This window comes from Fusarium subglutinans (genome assembly GCF_013396075.1).
Source record: "Fusarium subglutinans strain NRRL 66333 chromosome Unknown NRRL66333_c0000031, whole genome shotgun sequence".
NCBI classification, from domain to species: Eukaryota; Fungi; Ascomycota; class Sordariomycetes; order Hypocreales; family Nectriaceae; genus Fusarium; species Fusarium subglutinans.
In genome coordinates, this window is record NW_023502094.1 from 328971 (window position 1) to 354125 (window position 25155).

Below are 25155 nucleotides of genomic sequence, written 5' to 3' on the forward strand. Positions count from 1 at the left end.
GTACAACCACCACCGTTCAAAGAAGAGTCAAACATGATCACGACGCTCATAACAGCAGACAATGAAAAAGGTCTTCAGAAAAAAGATCAATTAATGGAGAGAAGAAATTACAGGTAAGAAAAGAGGAATAAGATAAGACAAGACAAGACACGGCAAGCTTCTGCCCCCCAACATAACATAAGGCAAGGGAACCAGGTGACCTGTACGACCTGTACTGTATACGTGTGCGCGTCTCAGAGACAGATACAAAGCAACAGAGAGAGGGACATTGGGCTCACCGATATTTTAGGCCACCCCTGATCCTGATCCTGATCCTGATCCTGAGCGTCTTTCAGCCCGGCTGCGGCTTGACATGGGTCCGGCTGTTGGCGATATCGGGCGCGGGACGGACGGGAGCTGGCCTAGTTTGGGCTGGGATAAGGGTGCATGCGCTGAGCCGTCGCATCGCATCGGGAGTGAGCATCCTTGTTATGGTCACATTCAGGTCTTGGCTGGCGATTTTGATCGTTTGATGTGTAACTAACTAATTGTTTGTATTTCTATCTAACACTGTATTCTTCCATTCTGTTCTATTTAAACCCCCAATGTAATACATCCTTGTCTTACATCATTTCCACGATACGGCCTTGCTCACATCATATCTATTCCCGACCTCTCCGGGCCATTGGCGCTTCCTTACCCCAGATTCCGTCAGACTGGTACCAACGATGGCTGTGGTGGCACGACACTCTGGCTCTGGCACACTCTCTCGTCATGTTTGGCCCATCGCATTCTCTATTATCAGCACTAAGATGGCGCATTCTCATCCTCTTATTGAAGGACTGTCCGTGAAAGGCTACAGTACTTATTTGCCCAACCAGTGGTCAAAGTGCCTCACATGTGCCTTAAATATCATGGTTATATTGCCCTCCGATGTCTCCAACTCCGAGACTCTCACGAACCAGACCTCATGGGTTATTTATTATTGACCCTTTTCGCAGCTCGCTTACCCCGGATGGCATGCTCGGCCGCTTCTTCTTTGATGTTAAAGGTGGCGGGTGGCATGGCATCCCTCGTTATCCGGGCATCAGCATTTTTGAAGACCGCACTGCTTGTTGTGAGGAACCATAGCCATATTTTATGGTATCGGGGCTTGAGGCTCGAATCAAACTTGTTGTCTGAAATATGACAGTGTAGGTCTTATGTGTTGTATATAGTCTCTCAGAGTTTCCACGGACAATGTTGGATGCCGGTTTCTTTGGGTGCTTCCAGGTCACTTCTTTATGTGACTCCCACCATTCTTTAGACCCCTTAACATTGAACGCCGTCTTGCGGGATTTAGTCACAGCTAATACAACATCCTTCGAGCAGATGTTTTCTTGCTTAGTTGACTCTTCCTGAAAATTCGGATTTCCTCAATTCAGACTTGATGTCAGCCATAGCTTTGGCATCATATCAGTCCCGAAGAGCATGGAGTGTCCTTCGGGTTCGGTGAATCTCTGGTTGAGGCCCGTATCCTACTCAAAGTCCACGCCTACGAATTTCCCATTGCAAGCCGCGGTGAAGAAGCGGGAGCTAGGACAATCGACAGCTTTGCGGACTTAGTATATGTCATTTCGGCAGGTGATGATGAGGTCTAAGTATGCGCCGGATTCTTAGAACGCGTCAATAAGATGGCCTACCATAGTTGAATTGAACTGCTCGCATATCCTAGTCAGGATACCTAGGTACACTGAAACGATATGAAGATAGCCTTCTGCCTCTTCTCGAGTGAAACCACGCTTTATCAAGTCCTTTCTCAAGGATGCCCTGACTGACTTCCAGAACGTCTCCATTGCTTTTTGTATAGCCTGTGACTTCGAAATCCACTCGGCGTTTTTGGGACCGGTTGGAGGCCTGCTTTCTAGATACCTAACGAGCTCTCTGTAACTCCATCTTTATGCCCTGCTACTGCAGGATCACTCACACTGCGGATAATCTCCACCGTCTTAAGTTACGTTGTCCTATGTCCAAGATCGAACTCATCTCCACTCTTGGCTGCCCCAGCAACGATCAATAGATCGAGTTCTTGACAACAAGCCGGTGGCAGAGGGTGAGCTTACAAGATACTGACGCTGAACCAAGGCTTGTGGAGCGGCCTGTGATCGTAGGGCGACATGCGATAAAAGAAAGGTTCCTGGGCGTCGTACCAATCCTCCAGTTCTGGTGGGGCTGTCCAAGTATCCAGTTCAAAGTCTGTGAGGAAAATACGGACAACAAAACTTAGGATATCTAATCTAAACGGCGTGAAGATTTAGTTAAGGTCTGGACATTGGTGGCGGTGACTTGGGGGCGTGGCAATCGTCACGCCTCAGACTCGCCTCAATACTCTTGGCCGGAGTGTCCTTGGTTGGAGTATCTTTGCTCGAGTGTTTTTCGGGGACATCTCTTACAATTAATCCCACCTCAATGTACTTCTATGTCATCTTGGGCTGCGGATAAGCTCATCTCCTTTGGGCGCCTTAGGGCATGGGGTGACAGCAGGTCTATAAATCCGGATTATATTGGTCATTAGAGTTCTTTTTACAGCTGGCCGGTGCCAGTCTTCTTTTCTTCGCCAAAGCGCTTCCGGGAGAGAAACATGGTGTAGACGGTGCCTTTCTTCACGAAGATGGCTGATTTGATCCCGGTTTTCTCCAGATGAGGCCAAAGTCGCTCGCCCCTGGGGCACAGATAATGACTTTCTAACAAAAGGCGAAGCCAAACAGCCCAGATCACTTCTCGTGGGTTTTGTTGGATGTCCTTTATCCGAAGCTTGGGTGGGAGGCTTTGAGTACTTATGCTGAGGCATGATGTACCTTTTAGTTATAAGCAAAGGAAGCATTCGTGGCAGGTTTCCAGTTCAGGTTGGAATGAATAGGAGAGACCCATAGTCGTCACAGAGCCCGCACTGAGGAGAGGTGAGAGCCATGTGAATCTCGTGGATCGTGACATGGCGGCTCAAGTTGCCCCAATCCCCAATGCAGTAACCAACATCATCGTCATACTCCAAGTCGTAAACCCTGCCGTAAGCTGAGATGGCCATTTCGGAGCCCTTTCTATTATCGTCGGAGAGGTCGTTGTAGACGGCTGTCTAACTGACCTTGTTGTGTTTTGCGTACTCGAAACGGGTGAGGGGTCATGAGTAGTACAACGATGCCATCTATGCATTTATTGCAGCTTTGGATCATTTCCTTCCCTCCAAGGAGTATAGCTAACTATACCAAGATAACAACCCCGACAGTTGGGATGAACATCTCAGCATGTGGCTTGACACCTTCCACACTGTTCTTTCCGCTCTTCAGTCAGTTGTTCTGTCGGAAAACACCTGTTTTCGTCAATTGAAAGGCTTGAACACAGCCATGGAGTTTTCTGATGAACGAGAGGTGGCATATTTATCGAGTTGTTCTTGATATAAGGTAGCGTAAATTCCTGTCGTGAAAAAGGCTTTATGGTGGCTCACCAGCCCTTCTATAATAGCTTGTTCTACTCCTTGTGATATGCGCGGTGACTCTCTCTTGCAGCCTTTTGGTGTCATCGGGTTCTATTCCGTTTTCGAAATGCATTGTGCCGCAGCTGTTGATTGCCACTTCGTATGCAGAGCTCCGCCCGATTTGCCTTGCGTATGTCGTCTATGATGATCATGTGCGTGGAGAGTTGCCAGACCAGCCTCCCTTTGTTACACGAGTTGATGACATGCAGGGGCTGGAGGTTAATGGCACATGAACGAGGGGGCCAGCCTAGGTAGTGGAACACTGCTGAGGCGCGCGGTCAGGCCGGTGCTGTCGGAGCATATGTGGCATAAGGCACTGTATGATATCAACACGCTAAAGTCTTGACGAGCTGGTCCTGCATCGCCAGAGCTGCTGCAGCTCGGGTCATTGTCTCCCGGATCTCTCCTGTGTGACATTCGGCTTACAGCCAGAACAACACATATATACAATGGACTTTGGAGCCCCAGGCAATAAATCATTCCTATCCTGTATGTAGCAAGTACCGAAGATAGTTGATGAAGTCGTCAACAGTCGAGGAATATGCTGTGGATACCAGCCATCTCTGACCAGTGCTCGCGCCAATATCCACCTCGGGGCGCTTCGTGCTTGCGACTACATGCATTCTGTGGAGGTCCCATTCGCATACCCCTCGTGCATTACCATCATAAACTCTTGGAGGTTGGGCAGTGCGCTCGGTAGAGGTTTCCGCTCCAGTACGTTTCCCTCCCATGGGTCATCGTCGAGATCCAGGTGCCCTGCCCACCTGTGCGTGGAGTGTTGTGCGTCAGAGTAGTCGCGGCAAGTGAGCATGAGGTGTCTCACTGGTGACCTCGATAGGGCCTCGACCCTTCCAATGCGCCTCAGTCGAGGAATTCTGTTGTTGGAGATCCTCAGTATGTCTCGCTTGTGGTCAAAGAGGATCGTTGATATCGACCTCTCGCCGAGTCGGAATGCTTCAGAGTCTTCTATCACCACCACCTCTCCTGTGTACGGGAACATGTCGATAACGGTGGCGTTGAAGCTGCGAGACACGAGTCTGATGGGGAGTCAACCTTTTGCTGTTGTCGTTGTATATTGTTGAGATAAGGGGTAGCAGACAATATGCCCAAGCCATTCAATGTCTTGTAGAGACTCTTTGGGGTATCTGTATACTTTCCAGTTGCTAGAAATACATTAAGGCTGTCAGCAAGAACCATCTGTGGAGTGATCAACCAAGGACCAGACTGTGTGCTTCAAAAGGTCGTGGATGTAGCACATCTATCCGTTCCTCGCGGCACTTATCTTAGCCTCATTAGGTCGGCAATCAGGACATGACGATTGAACTCTTACCGGTAAGTTCGTTTGAAGTGCATTTGGCGATTGCTGTTGCTGTCGTCGAACTCCGCGATCGTGTTGCGGGACTTCGCGAAGATAGTCCATAGGGTTTCTAACCTGTCCTCCAAAGCGGCATACGATAGGATAGGTCATCGCTGTCCTTTAGATCCTATACGAGGCCGTGTAGACATAATTGCCCTTTCACGCGGTATATTTCATGCCGAATAAGCAGCCATAGGCTGGCACGACGAGTCAGAAGGCCTGATTCGGGGTCTCTTGAGAATATGAAGGTTTATGTGGGAGCGAAGTTGCGAAGTGCAAACGGAACGCAAGATCGGGATTACGTCTAGAGTTATATATCGTCTTGATCTCGTCTTTTGTCTAGTATATATGGTAGGCACGAAATTTTGTTGTCAGATCATCTCGCTGGATAGTCGAAGCATGAAAGTGGTGGTATACCTGGTGTCTGTATACCTTTTTTCTACTCATCTGACCGGTCACCGCCACGTTGATTGATGAAAGTGCGTAAGTCTGGATGGCCAACCTTCATCAGTGAGACTATACTTCTTAATAACGGCGTCAATGTTACTGTGGAACTATTTGTGCACTTTTGCAGAGTGCCCTGGAGAGCGAACCCCAGTGAAGGCCAGTGTGGACGAATCATTTAACACCTGCGCAACCCGATCTTATTTCTGAGAGAGTTGTTCCAATGTTGCCATTGGACTTGGCCGTGGGCTTCGTGAAGCGATTCTTGACTTGCTTTCTCTCTTACAAGTCGAGAGCGACAGGTGAACGGACTTACTGACGCATAGCAAGGCAGAAATGCACCACGAACATATTCAAGAGCATTGACCCTAAGCCGAGCAGTGTGTATGTTGTTGGACCGGCCTGGAGGCTTCTGCGATCTCGGCGTCGCTGCCAACGTACGTAGCTGAACCACTTCTTGATGGCATATGTGGTGTCCTTAGATAATACTTTCTTCATATCTCAGCGATGCTAGAAATGGCGGTTGAGATATATGTACACGGCAACCAGTCTTTGTGGTAAAAACCCCTATATAAAGTGATTGGGAGGTATATTTGACAGAGCTGAGACACGGCCATTGAAGGGCTGAATGTTCCAGGGCCGCAAATGGTTACACACGGATGTTATATTTGTTGTGTATGTGGCTGATGAGTCATGGTTGCGATGGAATCCCAGTCCTCACTGTCGCTGGTTCTTCTGCTCGATTCCTCGCTGGCACCCTGATCGGCCACCATACCAGTTCCAGCCTCCTCCTCATCGTCGGTATCCCCACTGAATATATCGGAATCGCTGTAGCCTGAGATTATAAGGTCTAGGTCTTCGGGGAGTGCAAGACCTTTACGCGTGGCATAGTCCTGTAGGATCTCCGTGTTCATGCCGTTGACATTATGGACGGCGTTCCCAAGTAGAATCTGAGGCACGATAGCCTTGCCACTGGGCAAGACACTCCGTCACCACAGCTATATGTAATAAACTTTGGTTTTCTCAATCGTGGCTAGATTGTGCCAATTCTTGCTTCGAGTGTTCTTGCTCGATCCTGATCGTCGAGGCGAGAACACTTGAGGACTGTCCCATGTGTTTCGTTCCATGTTGCCATTCACCTGCGCAAAGCCAGGACATAAGCTTCTGTTTCGTAGAGCTTCTATTCGAGCTTGCTTATAATACGGCGAAAAGTTGCGCTGCTGGTCTGCCTAGGGTCGCCTTCCACTTCTCCATGTCTAGAGGTACATCGTGTAACAGGAGTATAAACTTCAACGCTCGTAGCGCATGCAATGGGGTGGAAGATGCGGTTGACAATCTCGATGCATCAGTGCATCCCGCTCTGCTATATTCTTATGAATGCCTTCTGTCACAGGTCGTGTAAGTCCCGGTCTTTCATCAAGTACTTCCGAAAGAGGATTATCAGCTGCATTTTCCGGGTCCTCCTCAGGATCTAGATTTACTGGTCTGCGCCTGTTGAACAGAACAGGGGCCATCACCAACGAGGGTGATGAGAACTGTCTTGTTTCTGAGCGTGTTATGGCTCCTGGATCACTTCCGGTTGACAATGACACTTTCGGAGAGGTGAGGGGGCTTCAGGTCCTCAACGGTAACAATGTTCACTGAGACTGTGGCCTTTCCTTTCTTTGGATGACGAATCTCTCCGAGAACAACATGGCAACTCCTTGGCCCTCACCTGGGAAGCCCCTTGACTGCGGTACTGAGTGGTTCAGCATACAGAGGCTGAGGGTACAAAGTCACTGCAGTGAGTGGACGTTGCTGAGGAGCCTGACGTAGCATATCCCATCTTTGTCCCGCCCGGCTACTTGCGTTACTGAGGAGGGAGTCTTGTCTAGCCCTCCTCAAATTCTTCACCATTGCCTGTATCTCCAAGAAGTAAATCGTAGAGTAGTACTTTGAAACTCGAGTACCCATGGTGAGAGATTCCTGGATGGGAATGGGGAATGAAAGTATCGCTATGGCTTCAGAGTTGATGTTGTTGTGAGAGTTTACTGTGAGGAAAGCCAGGAAGAGTAAACAAGAGCTGTAGCGTTGAGGTTTATGATTGGGGATGGCATTCAGCATCTTTCCAAAATTGGTGGACAGCGGAACGAGTGAAGGGGGTAAGGCATCTTGCTCGTTTTGGAGCTGATTCAACTATGTCTGGCTGGTTGTTGGAATGTATATATACAGCATGAGTCTCGAAATGAGATCTCAACCATATTATATGGTTAACACTCCAGTCTCCCGTTGTTGTCAAAATCTATTCTCGGTTTGACAACTCCAGACTGAGGCTCCAATGTTAGTGTAGGTGCTCAGGAAGGCAAGGGATGGGACAACGTACTGATAGCGATGCTACACCTGTTGCAAATGGTCATTTATATAAAGTCCGAGACATGGGTCATCTTGATAGTCGGGGTCTCAGGCCCGCGAGACCCTGTCATCTCTCGCAGCAACGCTGCTGCCATCACAGAGATAGATGCTGGTTGTAATGTCTACAGGCTTGAGAAACCAGTATGGTCTGCCCGAGAGGTTCCCAGAGGATACTGATCCGGGATTTTTATGTCGGTCTCGGGTTGCTTCATCGATGAAATGATGGTTTAGTATATATTATTGAGTTGTTGTTGACGAACAAAAAGAAGAAGGGAACGTTTGGAAAAGAAGGGGGCTTTATACTTATACCCAGACACATGCAAACTCATCCATTCTATTCACAGAATAGCATGTTTCAACGACACGTCATCCTCAAGGCATTTTTCCAAATCGATTTACCATTTTGCGTAAATAAAATGGTAGACAGGCTGACAATCGCTGAGTAAACGTCTCGTTTAGACATCTGGGACGAAGCAAAGACGAGACCAGTGACAACTTCAAGATCATCACCACAAACTTCGCGCGTAAGACACAAGTCGTCTGCTGTACTATCAAACCTATATATTTGCTCAAGCATGTTTCTTATAAGTTGGTGCTTCAGGTCAATTAATTGGCAAGCATGGACAAGCTACATTACATCACTGTCAAGGCAACACTGCATCCACAAGCGGATGGCAAACAAGAACGCTGCGCAGCAATCCTCACAGTTACAAAAACACAAATCATTTTGGGCAAGCAAGGGGATGCAATAAAACTGAGGACCTCTATCCTAGGTGATAAAAAGCTTTAGGTGAACTTATTATAATTTAGTATATATCCAGAGGATCTTAGACTAAGTACTTTCCTCACCTCAATTTAACGTCAGAAGTCTTGTTGCACCCTGGGGGCAAACTACCTCAGCTTGCTTCAAACTTGCTGTCAGATGTGAGCTCTTGGACGGGTTTCGGCAAGCAATGAATGGACAGCATCGAGGCAAACGGATATCTTTGCTCAACACCACTGTAGGTAGTCAGGAGATCACACCAAACAACAGTAAAGATCACAAAGCAAAGGGCAAGCAGCCACATACAACCGTACACCAATCACAACGAAGCAATAGTCACGCAATCCAAGCATGTTAGCTCGGCCAACGCATCCATCGTCAATCTGCATGGTGACAGACAGACACTTCACATCTCGCTTACAAAACAAACCCCCCACCAAACCTGATATCATCAAAATGCCACGACAAACGTCACAATCTTTGGACAAAGGCACACAAATTGACAATCCAAAAAAGAAGCATAAAACTTCTCATGTATTGATTGGTATACGTGCCCCTCAGGGCTACCTAAGTACAAAAAATCCCAACCCAATGCAAACAGCTCCGTCATCTGTCTTCCGTGCGTCATGCAATAATTTCCACCTCCACTCAAGCGTGTGCAAGAGCAATCTTTCATAGTATTCATAAAAAGGAAACGAAAAAACAAAAAACAACCAAAGGGAATAAATCGCTGGTGGGAAGGGCATTCGTCTTCGCCCATCCATGATCTTTCTGTACTTGAACAAGAAGAAAAAGTCCGTCATGTAATGTAAATCTTTGTCTCGTCTACCGTAGATGTTGGCATCCACCGGTCTTTAAAATGCGCCAGGGTAACATGCAAAAAAAGAAAAAAAAATGAGATAAAATGTGTAATATGAGGGGGTATTAAATCCCGCGAGATCGTTATGCCATGACAAGTGAGCGCTCCTTTTTCTCCTTGTTCTTGAAGAGGGCCTTGAGCATGTTGCTGTTGTTACGGTTGACCTTGGGTCGTACAGTGACTTGCGATTCGTCGTCTCGTCGGCTGCTGCTTCGGCTGTCGATTGACCTCGTCTCGATCCTCTCGGAACGCTTGCTCCTTGATGAGCGATGGCTGCGTTCACTGTCGGCGATGCTCTCTGCGTAATCCTCACGTCGTGTACTCCTGTCGTCATCATCACGACGACTCCTGTGGCTGCGATGGCTACGGCGGCTGTCGTCTGTTCGGTGAGTCTTGTGACTTCGTGAGCTCTCGTGTGTTTTACTCGTTCTTGTGCTTCGGCGGGACTTTGTGTCGAAATCGTCTCCGCCGTAACGGCTTCTTGTCTCCCTGTCGGCCAAGGGTGTGATAAGCTCCATGTCGACTTCACTCTCATCCTCTCCACATGGCACAATGCCTCGTCTCCAGGTCTCAATTGAACTCAAGTCGTCATCAAGGATGAGGGCCTCATCCACACCTGGGCCATACTCGACTCCGTACTCGCTCTGGGTTCGCAGAGGTGCAGGACGATCCATAGGCACACCCTCATACGCTAAGGCCTCCCGCGCCGCCTTCTCCTCCTTCATTCTCTGGAAGATCTTCCATCCTCCGAAGCAGATAACAGTGACACCAGCAGCGATACTCGTGCCAATCAAAAATTGCGGGGACGATAAGAGAGAAAAGACAGCTGGCGATCCACTCTTGAGAAGACCCAGAAAAGCGGGCGATGTCTTCTTGACCATCTTTGACAACTCAGCAAGCGAGAGCGCAACGGCCGCCGCATGGTCTGGGTTCTTCTGGAGCTCGGCCATTGTCGTTGTAGCCGAATGGTGGATACATTTAGCTTCGGTTAGGAGACCCTCGACGCGGTGAACAAGACCCATGGCCTGCTTCTCATCATAGTACTGCGGGTCCAGATCGGTGCGGTCCTTCAGATCGGGGGGGACGCTTCCATAGGCGAGGTCCATGTCGATTTCCTTGCGCGGCCTCATCTGTACTAGTTCTCCGGTCGATCGGTTTCGGGGCACCATAGGGCCAGCGCCGTAGGCAGAGGGAGCCATGCTGCGCTGAGGCATGGCAAGCTCCATGGGGATCTCCTTGTATACAGTTCGGGTGGGAGCTTTGCTGGGAGCTGTGGCGGAAATCTCGGTGTGTCTCTCGAGGTTATCAAGAGTCAGCGCACGGCGACTGGCAAAGTCCTCTCGAGGGTGTCGCGAGTGGACGCTTCGCGATCGGCGACTGCGTTGTGAGCCAGCTTCGCTGCGCTGGTCACCAGCGCGAGGAGGATAATATCGGGAGCGGTCATCGTCGATGTGAAAATGTTCTACAGGGAATGCTTGAGGCTGGGCATTGACGTCGAAGGATTGAGAGCGCTGCACACCCTGCTGGGCTTTGATCTCTGCCTTCTTGTCTTTGTAGTTGCCCTGAGCTTCCTTGAAGATGGAAAAGAGCTGCTTGCCCTGTAAATTGTTAGCCAAGGTTGGAAAGCGCAAGCGCAAAGGGACGACGAACGGTCTTGATAATCTTGCCGGAGTTGTTAACAATGGTGATTGTCTGTTCGAGGGCCATGTTGGGCAGCGGTGTAGGTTTTGTAGTCCTGCTCTAAGTCGCAAACGTGCGACGAGGTGAGAGCAAGAGGTGTAGATGCGCGGGATATAGATATGTCGAAGGGAGGAGGCCAGCTCTCTCTATTTGTCTGTGGGAATATCTATCTCTGGTTCGTGATGAGACAGACAGACGAGGCAGGACAATATAAGGAGCTGATGCTTGCCAATGCGACAGACTCAGACTCAGACCGCAACGAAGTTGACGAGGTAGATACAAGGACAAGGGCAAGCACGAACAACGCCCAGCCCGTTCTTGAAGGATACGATCCGATCAAGGACTAGGATCCCCTTTACAAGAAATAGGGAGCGCGATGGAATAAAATGATTCACGCTTTCCCGGTTCCCGCGGTGGGAATGGAATGGATGGATGAGCTGAGGTTGATCCGCAGTGGGGGTGAGTTTGAGAGATCAAAAAAGTGGGCGGGGAGACACAAGGATGAGAAATGGGTAATCCGAGAAAAATATGAGGTCGGTCAGCTTCCTTGCTTTGTACCGACCGGTATAACCACTGAAAGAGGTAGCCCAGAGCGTTGCGGTACAGCGGCCTCCGGGGGTTCAATTGCAGGGGACTAGCTCGCTGTGGCTCAAGAGACCGGAGCACGTAAGTACATAAGTTTCTCTAGGCGGTGGCGCCGGGGAACAGAGAGTTCGGTCCACTTGATGGAAATGGACGAGGAAAAAAAAGGGTCTTTGTCTAGGAGGCAGCTGGAGCTGGAGGGGAAAACAGGTGAAAGTGGAAAAGCTAAGCTTGTTGGAGGCGGTGGATTTGTCGGTGAGGAAAACCCGGGAGTAGAGGGGCAGGGTAATCCCAGATTTGAACAAGAAAGAGTAATAACTAAGGTGAGTGAGGTAGAGAGGATAAAGAAAAAAAGAGGAAGAGGATGGGGAAAGGGGTTGATAAGTGGTTATACAGAATTGGTATGTACTGTAGGTAGGTGTCAAATCAAACAAATCCCCCGTGGGCAGATGGACATGCAGAAGGTGCATTCACATCAATCAGTATGGTTTGAGTTTGTCCCAAGGCGGCAGAGAGACCATGGCATGGATTGCAAGGGATGGATGGATGGATGGATGGATGGATTGGGCTGTTAAATGACGGGTTGGTTAACTGGACTGGACTATCGAGACTGACTGGCTGATGGTGATTCTCAGGCACAGTAGCTGTAAGCGAATAGGCCCAGAGTGTGACAAGCTGCACGATGATGAGGTCGTGTTACAGTTGGATCCCGCATCGCATTGCAGATGGAGATTTGGACGATGTGATCAAGATATTTGACTCAATCAACCGTCCATCTCTGAACACTACGGTATGACGAGCGTTGTATCTGTCCAGAGTCTCTTGCTCGGTAAATCTCGTGTCACTCACTGTCCTGTATCGTGTGTACGTAGACTCAAACCTGAATCTCCAACACGGATACCGAAATCACAGTCCCTCGCAAGTTGACGCCCATATCGTCTCACCTCCATCACCTGGAGTCTCTGCCGATTGGTCCCAAGAGCCCACCTCCTTCGTCAGGCGCCTGTGCATAGCATCCCAACAGGGCGCATCCCTGTTTTTTTCGTTCCTCTCTCTCTCGAGGCCCGCTAAGGCTCGCAGCGCGCGCCAATTCGCATCACACATGTGGTTTGTCTGGCACCCTATCAAATACTGACAGGGCGTGCCCGCCCACCTACGTAGGTGGTATCGAAACTCTCGATACCGACAATTGGGGAGGAACTAGAAGCAGGAGAACCTGGGAGAAGGAAAGGAAGAAAAGAAGATGGCTGGTCCGGCATGCGGGGATGCGTTTCCGTACGAGACGAGATGTGAAGGCTGTCGATCTTGTGCTGCCGGGCCTGTCAGGATGTTCCCTCTTTGTGTTGGTCACGGGGATGAAAGAGAGCGTACGGAGTGGCATGAATCTGGAAGTTGAGGTCAAGCCCAATCGATGGCTGAGCCACACTTGGCCAACGACTGCTGTGGCTGACTTTAGTCTCCTCTCTCCTCTTGTCTTTCAGCTGGCCTTGTCACACTTCTTCCCCCACGGAGAGTCTCGACTCGCAAGTCAGATGCTTACAGATGAGCACTATCATCAGAGATGTTTTTTTATCAAGGCCACATAAGCCTGTGGCAAAGTAAACTCTCACCCATCGTACTCAGCTTCGAATAATCACTCACTGCCACAATTTCTCGTCTCTGCCCAAAGAAACACATGGGTCGATAACAACACAACAAACTAACCCAAGAAGAGACATTTGCTCGGATTGAAGCAGACGATGCCATGTGGCAGTCTCCCCAGGCTAGACTAGTCCCCTACGGAGAAAAAGGAAAAACAATCATTAGTCTACCTAGCCCTCCCGTGGCAGATCCTGCTCCTCCGAATGGTATGGGACTGATCGGCGGGCTTGGCTCACCCTAGACCTGTCTTGAGTGAAATAAACAGGAAAAGCTGCGTTGAAGGCCTCAAGACGGGATATGTATCTGACCTTTGCTCCACTTGATGTCTCGTGTCGTGGTTCACTACGACTCTGTCTTATTTCAATAGCTCGTCCTGTTTGTGGTGGCTTTGTTTTAATGTTTCTTGAGCTGTCATTCATCGTCAACGTCAGTCAGGCTCTGGTCCGATTGTCGGGGTCCCCAAGATTTCACCCCGCAACTTGATCCTGTGTCTTGGCAAATACGTAGGTAGCGCTCAAAGGGTCATGAAGAATTCCGATATGAGCCGAGTTATGGGAAAGTTACAGTTCTCAGTAATAGAATTGACTTGCAATAGCCGGAGATGCTGCGTTCAACGTTCAACACAGCAGAGAGTTGTATATACCCTATAACTTGATACCGTTAAAGCTGCGCAATCCCTGCCTCATCGACTCAATCACCCCATCGAACTACCTGAATCGAGCCCCGGATCCTTCTTAGCTCAGATCACGGACAATCATGTCATTTCAATCCAGTCTCTATAGCCCCCAATCCGATCCAATTCCTCCATGTCAACAATAGACATGACATCTAATATCTTAATCATCAACCATTGGAAAAAAGCAAGTAACAGGCAATTCCATTCCCCGCGTCAATCAATTCCGGATATCCGTAGTGTCTCCACCAAATTATCCCGCACCATCGGCATTCGTAACGCAACCTCACATCATCAATCACATCAGTAGAACAAACCATGTCCTCAATATCCTCCCTCTGTTCCGCGCTGCAGACCTCCACGACACACGTCGTAGACGGTCTGCGCAACTTCGTCACGTATTATCCGCAGGCGAGGCTGGACCTCGCTAGCTTGTCCCGGGAGCTCGCGGAGCTGCAGATGGTAGCGAGGCTGCTGCATCACAACGCCCAGGCTCTGGAGTCCGGAAGCGCGCCGCTGCCGGGAAGGTTGGACGAGGCGATCAAGGGGGTTGTTAGTGAGGCTGGGGAGTTGTTGGAGGAGGCGGATGACGCGTTGGATACGGGAAGGACGGCAGAGGAGAGGACGCCCTCTTGGTTGGAACACACTGCCGAGAGGTTGTCGCCCTTTGCAAAGTTGCTTGAGGGTTTGAGAAGTGCGATGAGTCTTGGGCTTGACTGTGTATTATTGCAAGTTCCCCTCATCTTATTCCACGTGATATTTACTAACATTCTCATAGAGCCATCAATTCTCAGCCTCATGATGGTGAGAGAGAACTTCCCGGCTACAGCAGCTCTCAGATTCTTCAAGAGGCATCAACTATCCGCTCACGCTTCCTCCAAGAATCGGACAGCGAAGACCCTCGCGTTGAGAGCCAGCGATCCATTATTACAGAATTCATCGAAGCCACTCAAGACTTCATCTCTGAAAGCTCATCTGCTGCTCCACCACCAATTGATGACGCCGAGAGTCGAGATCACAGCAACAGCAGCATCGCTCATCCAGAGTACGTCTCCTCTCACAGGTATTCCTCAGTATATTAACCTCTCAGAACAATTGCGTCGTCTCCTCACTCAGAGACGAACGAGCCGCCTATTCCGGACTACAACGCCATCGGTATAACCTCTACAACGCCCCTCCGCATCTCACTCCGCCACCTCGCCAAGAAAGAACTCTCCAACCATGAAGTCGTCGAAACCGCGTATGTATCTCGCCACAACGCCCCCGCAATCGCAATCTCAACCCTCGAGTCCCCTACGCGATTCTACGACACAAAAGCCAATCAAGTTTCCTGCCTGCAGAACCAGCACGGCGTCAACATGATCTTCTCGCGCAATGGTCGTCAGTGGGCATATCTTAGCGAGGAGGATGGCAAGGGTCTCAATGCGGCGAGCCATGATGGCATCAACTTCAAGAAACCGGTTGTTTACCTTGGCGACTACATTAATGGACGGAAAATCGCAGTTTGTAAATGGCCTGGTGGAAAGCCACTGGCGTTCTCGCAGGACGGGAACTGGCTTGCGGTGGGAAGCACGAGAGGTCGGGTTGGGCTCATGGACTGCAGTGCGAATGTCAACAAGGCGAGCGTCGTGATTCCATGTCATATGGATGAGGTTACACACGCGGTGTTCACACCAGACAGCAAGCTTCTCATCACACAGTCTCGTGACGGCACGATTCGTATAACCAACGTAGAAACCCGCGCATCGATCGCCAAGCTCGAGACCGATACATGGAAGAAGCCCATATTCCTCGGGACGTCGCCCGATGGAGAAGTCATCGTTTCGTTATGGGGCGATACGGTGTTCCACTGGAATCACGGCACCGCAGCCCTCGAGTCGTACAACCTCAGCGGGCGAAGAACACGCGAGGGCTGGCCCATCGCTGTATCGGCGGACTGTCGCTTCTTGTGCTGTAGAACAGATGACGGTGTCGATGTAAGTGATATGTACTCGGGGAGAGTGCTGTATACGATTAAGTTTCAGAGCGGGTTTGTCACGGCGGCGTCGTTTAGTTGGGATGGGAAATACTTGATTCTTGGAAAGGCGGCGTCGGGGATGGGACTCAAGATGGGGACTTCGACTTTGGATGTTTGGGAATTGGTATTCTAGGCGTTTAAAATGGGCTGTAAGTTGGACATGTGTACGCTACGCAGAAAAGTTATGAACCAGAATTTGACCTTGATGTTTGTGTAAGTTACCTATTGAGGTTATGATTCATTGAGAGCATTGCCATATTTACTCAACCTCGCTCCACCTCGCCTCAAGCATCTCTATCCTCACAAGATGCCCTCCACCCATGACCTTCGCCGCAGCCTCTCTGGACTGCCTATCGTACGAATACCCCTGCATAACCCATTCATTTGCATGGCCATACCCAGCATACGAGTTACCAACAGTATAGCTATGTCCCACAGTAAGATCGTGAGTCCTTCCCAAGTTCTTATAAAACGTGCCCTGTCTGCCCAACATCTGCGCCTGCATGGCTGCTATCCTTTGCTGACTGAGGATCTGCTTACATTGCATGATTGTCTGTGTGTAAACGACATGTCTCTGCTCTGCAACAGCCAAGAGACCTTCTAGATCCCCAGTTCTGCAGGCTTCGGTGTATAGACCTCTCATGCGCGGTGAGTAGATATCGCACATACGCTCTGTTTCTGACTCTCTTACACCAGTGAGTGCAAAGCGAGGCTCGAGTGCTGTTCCCTTTGCAAAGGAAGCATAGCAATCTTCACAGATCGCCAAGACTCCCCATCCCCACCACCGCCTATTCTTGCAGAAGTTCTTCCTTGGACATTGTGGAACATGGCCCCATTGTGCAGTCCAGTCGAGAAAGAGCTTGCTGTCTCCCCAATTTCGTGCGCTGGCATATGCCTCGAGGGCCTGTACCGCTCGTAGATGGCCCAAGCTGAAGCCGCAGAGATAAAATTCGTCTGCCTTGGTGGTATTATCTTTCATGAACCATCGTGCCCCCCCAATTGGTTTGATGATGCCTTCATAACACGCCGCGCATATTCCCCAGCTGGGAGGATCGTTGATCGGTGTGTACCACGAGCTTCCTTTCGTCCCCTCCCTGTTGCAAACAGGATACTTGTCCATTTCCCACGCTGCACTCCAAAACAGACTTCTATCCTCATCATCCAGTGCCTGATGCATTGGAATGATGTGGTTCAACTGCCCAAGAACACACCTGGTCTGGAAGTTTCCTCCAGTGACCTGCTGCCATTTATCCTGATCTTCGGAAGCATAGAAGTAGTCGTGATAACACGCTGCACAGGCTTGTAGGCCACTCGGTCCATCTTTAGGCTTATACCATGTACGCTCGTTGGCGTTGATAGTGTTGATCTTGGGACATTCCGGTATTTGTGCGCGCTGGTTGAACTCTTGACAGAATTGGGCCCATTTGTTCTCTTTCGCATAGTCGATGAACTTGCGTTTGAGGAACCACATGCTTACATCGCAATAAGCACCGCCTTGGCTGGGTAAGAGCTGGTAATATTTGGCAAACGACGAAGTTATGAGACTGTCCTCGAAGCAGGCTTCGCAAACTGTCCCGTTTGGAATGTCAGCTGCTTTGTACCACGACTCTCCCTCAGTGATGTTTTGTTCTCTGCAGTCCTTGATACTAATTCTTCTCCCCATAAACTCGACAAGTTCATCAAGACTGCCAGACTCAATGGCTTCAGGGAGTAACGTATCTTTGATCCGCCTGGTGTTAAATCGACATCTGCGCTTGTGTCCATCGTCGTAGAAGACCTTTCGGAATGAGTCCCCGAGTTTGGTATCATAGATATGATCCACATAGCAACGAGCACAAATAACGAACTCCGGTACAGCAGCGTGATAGAACCAGTGCTGGGGGAAGGATGTTAGTGAGCCTGAGCATTCGAGACCTGCTTTTGCACCGCAGGCATGCAGCTGTGCTGGCTCAGGGGTTCTGACGCGAGGAGGCTTAGGCGCAGAGACATGCCTGGGTTCAGCGATAGGCTGTTGTTGAGGTGGACTTTGCATAGGTGGTGGTGGTGGTGGTGGATAAGATGGAGTGATTGCCTGTTGTGGTTGAGGACTTGCTGGATCTGGTGCGTGATATGAGTTCCGTTGATTTGTCTGCTCCTGAGCTCTAGGAGAAGGCTGTGCTTGAGGGCTTGGCGGTGGAGGAGGAAAGTAAGGTGTCTGCTGCGAAGCCTGCACAGGAGTCACGACAGCAGGCGATATATACTGACCAGACTGTGGTTGGACTGGGGTCGTAGCCTGAGGAGGAGGAGGTCCGGGTGGAGGCGGTGGTACATATTCTTGCGTAGGACCACAAGGCACCTGTGTGTAGCTCTCCGGTGAAAGATATGAGTTCTGAGCGGGCGGAGCTGCATACGATATCGGTCGTTGTGCAGGACTCACACTCCCAGCTGTGGAAACAGGCCTCCTCGGTAAAGGCGGTGCAGCATCCTCCACGTCAGTATTAATCCTCGGAGGCAACGGTGGTCTCTCCGCCTCTTGTCTCTGTCTCTGTATCTCATCATACAACCTCTGCTGTTCTCTCACTAGCTCCTCCTCCGCAAGTTGGTAGTTCCTCGCCTCCTCGGCTCTCAACTTCTCTAGCTCCTGGGCCTGTTTCTCTTGCTCAATTCTCATGTTGGCGAGATCTTCTGTAGCTTTCTTCATTTGAGCCTCATACTCTGCTTTGTACTGCGCTGCGAGACGCTCTGCTTCGCGCCATTGTGTTTCGAGCTGTTGGGTATGTGCTTGAGGGGGATATGGACTTTGAGGATAAGTTTGTGAAGCTGGCTGTGTTGTTGGTGGTGTGTTGTAGGGGTGTGAAGGCGCCTGAGTGGGTTGATCGCTCGGTGGGCGATATGGTGATGGTGGAGGGTGATATTGTTGCTGTTGAGGTTGGTACTGTGGTGTTTGAGGTTGTCCATATTGCGGTGATTGAGGCTGGTACTGAGTCTGAGGTTGTTGATACTGAGGCTGCCCAGTCTGATACTGCTGCTGCCATCCCGAAGGCGAACCCCTCTGATATTCGCTGTGCTGGTATCCTTGATTCGTTCCTTGTCCATTATTTGCCGACTCTCTCTGCCTTTGCTGCTGCTGCTGCTGCTGCTGTAACTGAACCTGTTTCTTATACTCCTCTCCCACTTTACCAACAAAATCCTTCAGCCAAGCCATTGTATCACTTCTTTGGCCTCGAATGACACAATGCCCAAGAGATGAGGGGTCGTGACTGCCTAAATACCCTCCCCACGTCAGATGTAGATGGGTCACAATAAAACCCGATCACGCCCTGCGCTGATCTGCCCAGATGAGGCAATATATATGATGGCTCCCCTAGACTCCGAAAGAAAACTTAGGACCTTTATTTTGAGTGATAGAAAGACTTAGGTAAACTTCGTATAACGAAGTTTAGACTCTATGGACCTTAGATTTAGGTATTCTAGTCCTTTTCGTTCCTTATGATGCCTCCCCAAGGCTTCCGAAGCTCCTTACTTCGCGGAGCATTGTCTCCCGATCTGATCATATCAGATGCGCGCTTTTTATCGTAACCCACAAACAAGGATCATAAGCAAGTCAGCCTAGACTGGACCCTTGCTTTCAGCTCGGTATCATCGGGACTAGGCCTTAAAGTTATCAACGGCCACCGTTCAACGAACAAGCTTATTTCCAAGCTTCACGAAACAAACGGTTTAGTCAATTATTGTCAAATCAGAAACAGCCATAACAGCAGCTTTTTCATACAATAGGGTTCTCCATGTTAAAACTGTGAAACGTGTAATGTGTCCGTGTACGCTTACGATTAGTCCATCTCCACCAATCGACGCAGAAATCCTTTGATCTTCGTTCCTCGACCTCAAACGGTCAAGATCCTTTGTAGCCTGTATCACCATCAGCGGAACACGACCGCGCCGCGGAATCTACGAGCCAACATTCACAAACCTCACGGACCGAGACTCGATAAAGTGCACCAAATTCATTGACTCCTATAACCGCATGCTGACCCCCTAAGCATGGCTTTTGTTCATATATCTTTCAGCTCATCGCGAGACAAAAGGTTGAACCTCTGTCTGCCCTGAGCCTCCATGACATGTATCAAACTTCTGAATAAAAAACAATAGGTATATGCATGCATCCATCCCAATAGCAACAAACGCCCGCCCGCCCGTTTCATGCTGGTACTTCGTAACTATGTGTGTTGTTTATGCGTAAATGTACGATACCTCAACGCCGTTGTTTCATCGGTTGCCCATCTGTAGAACGACCCATTGCGAATAAAAAACATATTGCCTATATGCGTAGTCCGTCATCCATTCATCCGTAATGTGATGTTTCAAGCTTCTTCCTCAATCATTGCCCGAACCTCAGGCTCGTTGAGAAGGATACGCTTGCCGAGTTCCTCTGGTGGCTTGCCGTCTCGGACAGCTCCAAAGTCAAGAATCTGCATCATGTTAGCACTTGTTACTCGTTATCTGCGCTGTAACATACCTCGACGTAGGTGAGCGAGTCGCGCTGGACAGCAGCCACGCATCGGCGTTCGTCAAATTTGACTTGCCAAACACCACTGAGATCGCTCAACAAGTCCTGAACGCATTCGCCAGTTCGGACATCCCACATCTTGACCGTCTTCTCACTGCCACTAATGACTTTCCGGCCATCGTGCTGGAAACAGGTAATAGCCCCAGTATGCGCCATGAGAGTATTGCGGCATTTGCCATTTTCTGGATCCCAGATACGAAGAGTCGAGTCGGCCGCCGCCGACACCAGTCGCTCATCGCGAAGGTCTAACAAACCGACGAGCAAACTGTGTCCCTCGAGAGTGTACAGACATGCGCCAGTTGCAAGATCCCAGATCTTGACTAGCGAATCCATCGAGCCCGAGATACAACGATTGCGTTCATGGTCGAGGACGACAGAGTAAACCTTTTGAGAGTGACCATGGAGCACATGGAGAGCCTCACCGGTGCTGATACGCCAAACCCGAACAGTGCTGTCATAAGATCCACTGACGAGGGTGTCACCATGAGCGGAAATGGCGCGAACAGAATGAGTGTGTCCGGCCAACACTCGAATGAAGTAAGGGCAGTCGGATTCATGAGCTGGGGGGCCAGTCTGGATATACCGGCGGGACCCAACCTCAGGAAGTCGCCAGACCCTGAGCTGGCTGTCCCTGGAGCCAGTGATGATGAGCGGCTTCTCGGGCTGCATGATGGCCTGTCCGCTGGAATCCCTCCCTGTCTCGGTGGGCATCAGGATTTGCAGGCAACGGACAGTACTAGTGTGTCCGTAGAATACCTGCTGGCAAAGGCCACGTTCGATATCCCAGACGCGAACAGATCTGTCAGTAGAGCCAGACACCAGCATGTTGCCTTCATACTGCAGTGCCCAGACACCACCTTCATGACCTTCAAGCTTCTTGCGGAGCTTGCCCGTCTTGGTATCGTAGATGTGGATGAGCGTATCGTCGCTACCTGTAATGATCTTGTCTTCGTCAAACTGGAGACACGTAATAACGTGACGAGGATGAGCTGCAAATGCGACGTGGCCAGGTTTGACCTCGCCGCTGGTCCAACTCTTACGGATCATGTGATGACGGCGGTAAAGCGACTTGTATAGATGAAGCTCGCGAAGGCTAGGCAGTCCAAGCTGGGGATCAGGGACAGCTGTAGCAGCAGCATTTGCGGCAGACAGTGGTCCTTCCGACTTGTGTTGACGGGCCTCGGGCTGCGACTTGTTCTCTTCACGAGCCACGGCTTCCTGTGCACTGGCACGTCGCTTAGATCGCTCGGCCGAATAAGTGTTGATCGCTCGCTTGCGCTTGGAAGCCCGAGACTTGGAGGCTGTCTCTTGTCGAAGAGTCCGGGTAAGCTCGTGCTCAGTTGAAGTCAACCGGGTTCGCATGCTCAAATCCTTTTCGTACCCACTTGCACCAACAGGATCTTGCCACCCCCAACCTTGGATAATGGCTTTCTGAAGTTCCCCAGGTGGGAGGGTGTAGCCATCTCGGTCAAACAGTTCCTTCCACCCTGTTTCATTGCGGTCAACAATGTTTCGCCAGTGCTTTGAGACTTGTGCAGCTCGACATAGATCTCGGTGATCGAGATGAGACAAAACAGAATACCCAAGTTCAAGGGGTAACTGTCGGAGAAAATCACATTTGAGTGCAGGGTTCACAGCGTTGGCCACAACGCGGAGGGTAGGACGAGGGCACCGGCGAAGGAACTGGTACATCATGAATGTCTTCATTTCGGTTTTCATGGAGTCGAATGCCTCGAGGAGTGTCTGTGTATCGACAACTTGTAGTGAATCGACACCTCGAGGGGCACCATCAGTGCGAGCAAGGGCGTAATCGTCCTGGGAATGGCCAGTACGAACGAGAGCAGTCAAGGAGTCATCTTCCATTGGTTGTGATTCATCAAGCCATCTTGAGGGATCAAGGTTCGAGCTCTGGAAACTAGGCTGAGTCTCATCCTCATCATCGGCAGTATGTAGCTGAGCGGCTGCCAAGGTAGGCGACAGTCTGGGACTAGGAAGACTAGCATCTTGGGCGGCAACGACATCGATACTGGGACGGGGATTAAAGGAACGGATAGGTTGTTGTAAAGATCCATCAGCATCAGCGAATGGTTCTGCGTCAGCATCAGTAATTGGTGGAGTAGCGACATTGCTGCTAAAGACAGTATGTGAATCACTCTCTACAGGGCTGGCGGCTTCGTATTGAGGGCTGACAGCCGAGGAAGGTGCTTCGGGTGATTGGTTTCGTTCATGGTGTGACGAGCGTCGACGAGCTGGTCTTTCAGCCGCACCAACGACTTCTGAAGTGTCGGGAGTAGCAAGGAAGCCCCCAGAAGGTCTAGATGACCTTTCTCCTTGTCGATTCGAATTGTGGGCAATAGAGCGACGAAGTTTATTCGATACTGCGTTAAGGGGAATGGAGCGACCAGGTCGTCGAGGGTTCGAAGTGGGTGCTGAAGACTCGGGGGAATCTATAGTGGTAGCTCTAGAAGCGCCGGAACGGCGAGGGTATCCTTCTGATGGAGATTGTGATCGATGCTTGGGTATCCGGACGAGGTTGGATTCTTGAGGGGACTCAGATTTGAGTTGAGTGGGCGTAGAACGAGAATTGCAGGACAGCTGTGTATATGTTAGCATGGTCTGTTCTTCATAGTACTTGCGGAGAGCAAGTAGGGAGCACAACGTGAAAACTAACCTGGTGATCTGTGGGTTCATCTTCAACTTCATCGTCAGTCTCAATAGCACCTGGCATGTTATACGAGAACCTAATCAGTTCTGGGGGAGTAGGCTTCATAGCGAGAGGATACTCTTTGGTGTCTAGGTTCTCCAGAGGTACAGGGTCACGAACGAAGACCTGAGGGAACTTTCGCGTGAGACGAGTAGTGGTCGTAACAGTCTTAGTCTCGACACACTCGCTCACCTCGAGCTGGAAGCGGCGGGAGCGGTTCTGGGTCCCCTCAGAGATGTTGACGGATACTGTTTGGGAAGGTTTGGGGTGACGAGGCTCAAGAGCCTGGCTAGTTGCAGGGGATGGTGTCATGATGCGGTCGTTGTTTGTGTGTGTTTGTGTTCATCCGTCAAATGCACAAGGCTTGGGACGAGTTCCGATGTGGCAGTCTTGATGGGATCAGTATCAAGACTGGTTGCGGAGCTCCAAGGTTCGTAGTATCAGAGACGTGTTGTTGGAACAGCTAAGCTGCGTGGGGAACAAGAAACGCGAAAGAGGAAAGACTGTGTTTGTGCCGAACATGCGGATGCTTGACCGGAACTTAAAGTTGGTTTTCTAACGGCGTTCGGTGTTTTCGAGCTTTGACTCCACTGGTATCAAACTCTCTGGCCTCGATTCGAGAGAAGACTGGTGGTGCCGGCAACTTCTGCGACAATATGGTCGTTATTGAGATATGTCGACAAGAGGACGGATATCGACAGCGGACGCGAAGGGCTTTCGATATGAGGCTAACCTCAGGCCCGAGACCGGAAAGGGGACGACACGATCGAAACACAGGAGATCGAAGATGATGGAGACGCGGAAGCCAGGGCGGCGGAACCAAGGGTCGTAAGGCTATCTGACTGAGCAAGCACGCGTGCACTTGAGGCTGGGGAGGCAAGGGGAGTGTACAAGGGAGTGTGGCGAGGAGGGTGAAGAGAAAACGAGTATAATTAAGAAACAAAACGAGACACGAAGTAACAAGGGGCAAAAGGAAACAAAAAAGAGACCGTCGCCCGTATGATTCTGTGTCTCTGGCCCTTTTCTGTCTTGGGGGGAAAGGGCTTCGTTTTGCTGACGAGGCTTTGGTGAGAGAGAAGATGTGGTGCAGGCTGATGTGACGGAGGAGTTGTTGGTGGTCTCTGGTTCTCGGGCCAAGGTGGATGTGGACTCTCCATTTTCACAGCTAGTCCCATTGGGGTATAGCGTAGCTGTAGACTGGTTGGCCCTGCGTGCTTTCCTAAGACTTGGACAGGGTCTAGCCAGTGTCACAGCGGCCGTGATTGGGTGAAAATGTGGTCGTCCTTGGGGAAGGGGAACATGACACTGGACGAGTTAAAGTACCTCTCCGCACGAGTCCAATACGACTTTGGAGGTGATCGTGAGAAAGGGTACTTTTATGCACGTCGTTGCAACCTCATCACAGCAGCAGACGGAGTTCGACATACCTAGGATAGGGAATTAGGAAAGGACCGTCTGTTGGTGATTATGCCCATGCCTAACCCAACATACCCGGTCTAGCGAGGCGCTATTCGAAGCCTGCGCTGCCTTGGTCAAACAACGGAACGAACCTGGCTCTACGACAAGTACGGTTACGGCCGAACCACGGCTCCGGCGACGCGACGGATGCTGGAATGAATTCAAGACAACGGAGACCCAGGACAGGTTTCGAGAGTTAGTCAGCCCGGAAACTTAATTTGATTGACGCCTTGGTCGATTCCCAACAGGATTACGACGGTCCAAATCGAGCTCTAGGCTAGCAAGTTCCCACTGAATCCTCCGTGCTGGAAATCAAGGCCCGTGATGGTATTCAGCCCAGGTTGCCTGTTGCAACCTCACGTGACATCTCCACGTCTGTGTTGGAACCCGGAGGGTTTGACAATGAGACTGGAACATTGAGGCGCCTATGGGAATAGATCGATTACACGAAACAATGAATTGGGCTTGTATTGGGTTCTACTCCAGCTTCTATTGTTATGCTTATCTCCGTCAAGGGATAGCCCGAATGGGATCAAGATGGATCCAAGGG

The 25155-nt window shown here is 50.2% G+C and overlaps 5 protein-coding genes across 5 annotated transcripts; 1 reads left to right on the forward strand and 4 right to left on the reverse strand.

Moving 5' to 3' along the window:
• Positions 1–5953: 5953 nt before the first annotated feature.
• On the reverse strand, positions 5954–6418 carry FSUBG_3725 (uncharacterized protein; the record flags this gene model as incomplete). The annotated part of the gene is made up of 2 exons (XM_036681637.1): positions 5954–6256; positions 6305–6418. The coding sequence occupies 2 exons, from the start codon at positions 6416–6418 to the stop codon at positions 5954–5956; spliced, it is 417 nt and encodes a 138-aa protein (XP_036540840.1).
• Positions 6419–9387: 2969 nt separating this feature from the next.
• Positions 9388–11011, reverse strand: FSUBG_3726 (uncharacterized protein; the record flags this gene model as incomplete). The annotated part of the gene is made up of 2 exons (XM_036681638.1): positions 9388–10902; positions 10955–11011. The coding sequence occupies 2 exons, from the start codon at positions 11009–11011 to the stop codon at positions 9388–9390; spliced, it is 1572 nt and encodes a 523-aa protein (XP_036540841.1).
• A 3187-nt stretch (positions 11012–14198) lies between these two features.
• Positions 14199–16030, forward strand: FSUBG_3727 (ribosome assembly 4; the record flags this gene model as incomplete). The annotated part of the gene is made up of 4 exons (XM_036681639.1): positions 14199–14536; positions 14659–14925; positions 14971–15856; positions 15905–16030. 4 exons carry the CDS (start codon positions 14199–14201, stop codon positions 16028–16030), a joined length of 1617 nt encoding a protein of 538 aa, XP_036540842.1.
• Positions 16031–16156: 126 nt separating this feature from the next.
• FSUBG_3728 (uncharacterized protein) lies at positions 16157–19081 on the reverse strand (the record flags this gene model as incomplete). Its single annotated transcript, XM_036681640.1, has 1 exon — positions 16157–19081. The coding sequence occupies one exon, from the start codon at positions 19079–19081 to the stop codon at positions 16157–16159; it is 2925 nt and encodes a 974-aa protein (XP_036540843.1).
• Positions 19082–20237: 1156 nt separating this feature from the next.
• Positions 20238–23459, reverse strand: FSUBG_3729 (f-box and WD-40 domain protein; the record flags this gene model as incomplete). Its single annotated transcript, XM_036681641.1, has 3 exons — positions 20238–20345; positions 20393–23038; positions 23115–23459. The coding sequence occupies 3 exons, from the start codon at positions 23457–23459 to the stop codon at positions 20238–20240; spliced, it is 3099 nt and encodes a 1032-aa protein (XP_036540844.1).
• Positions 23460–25155: the final 1696 nt, after the last annotated feature.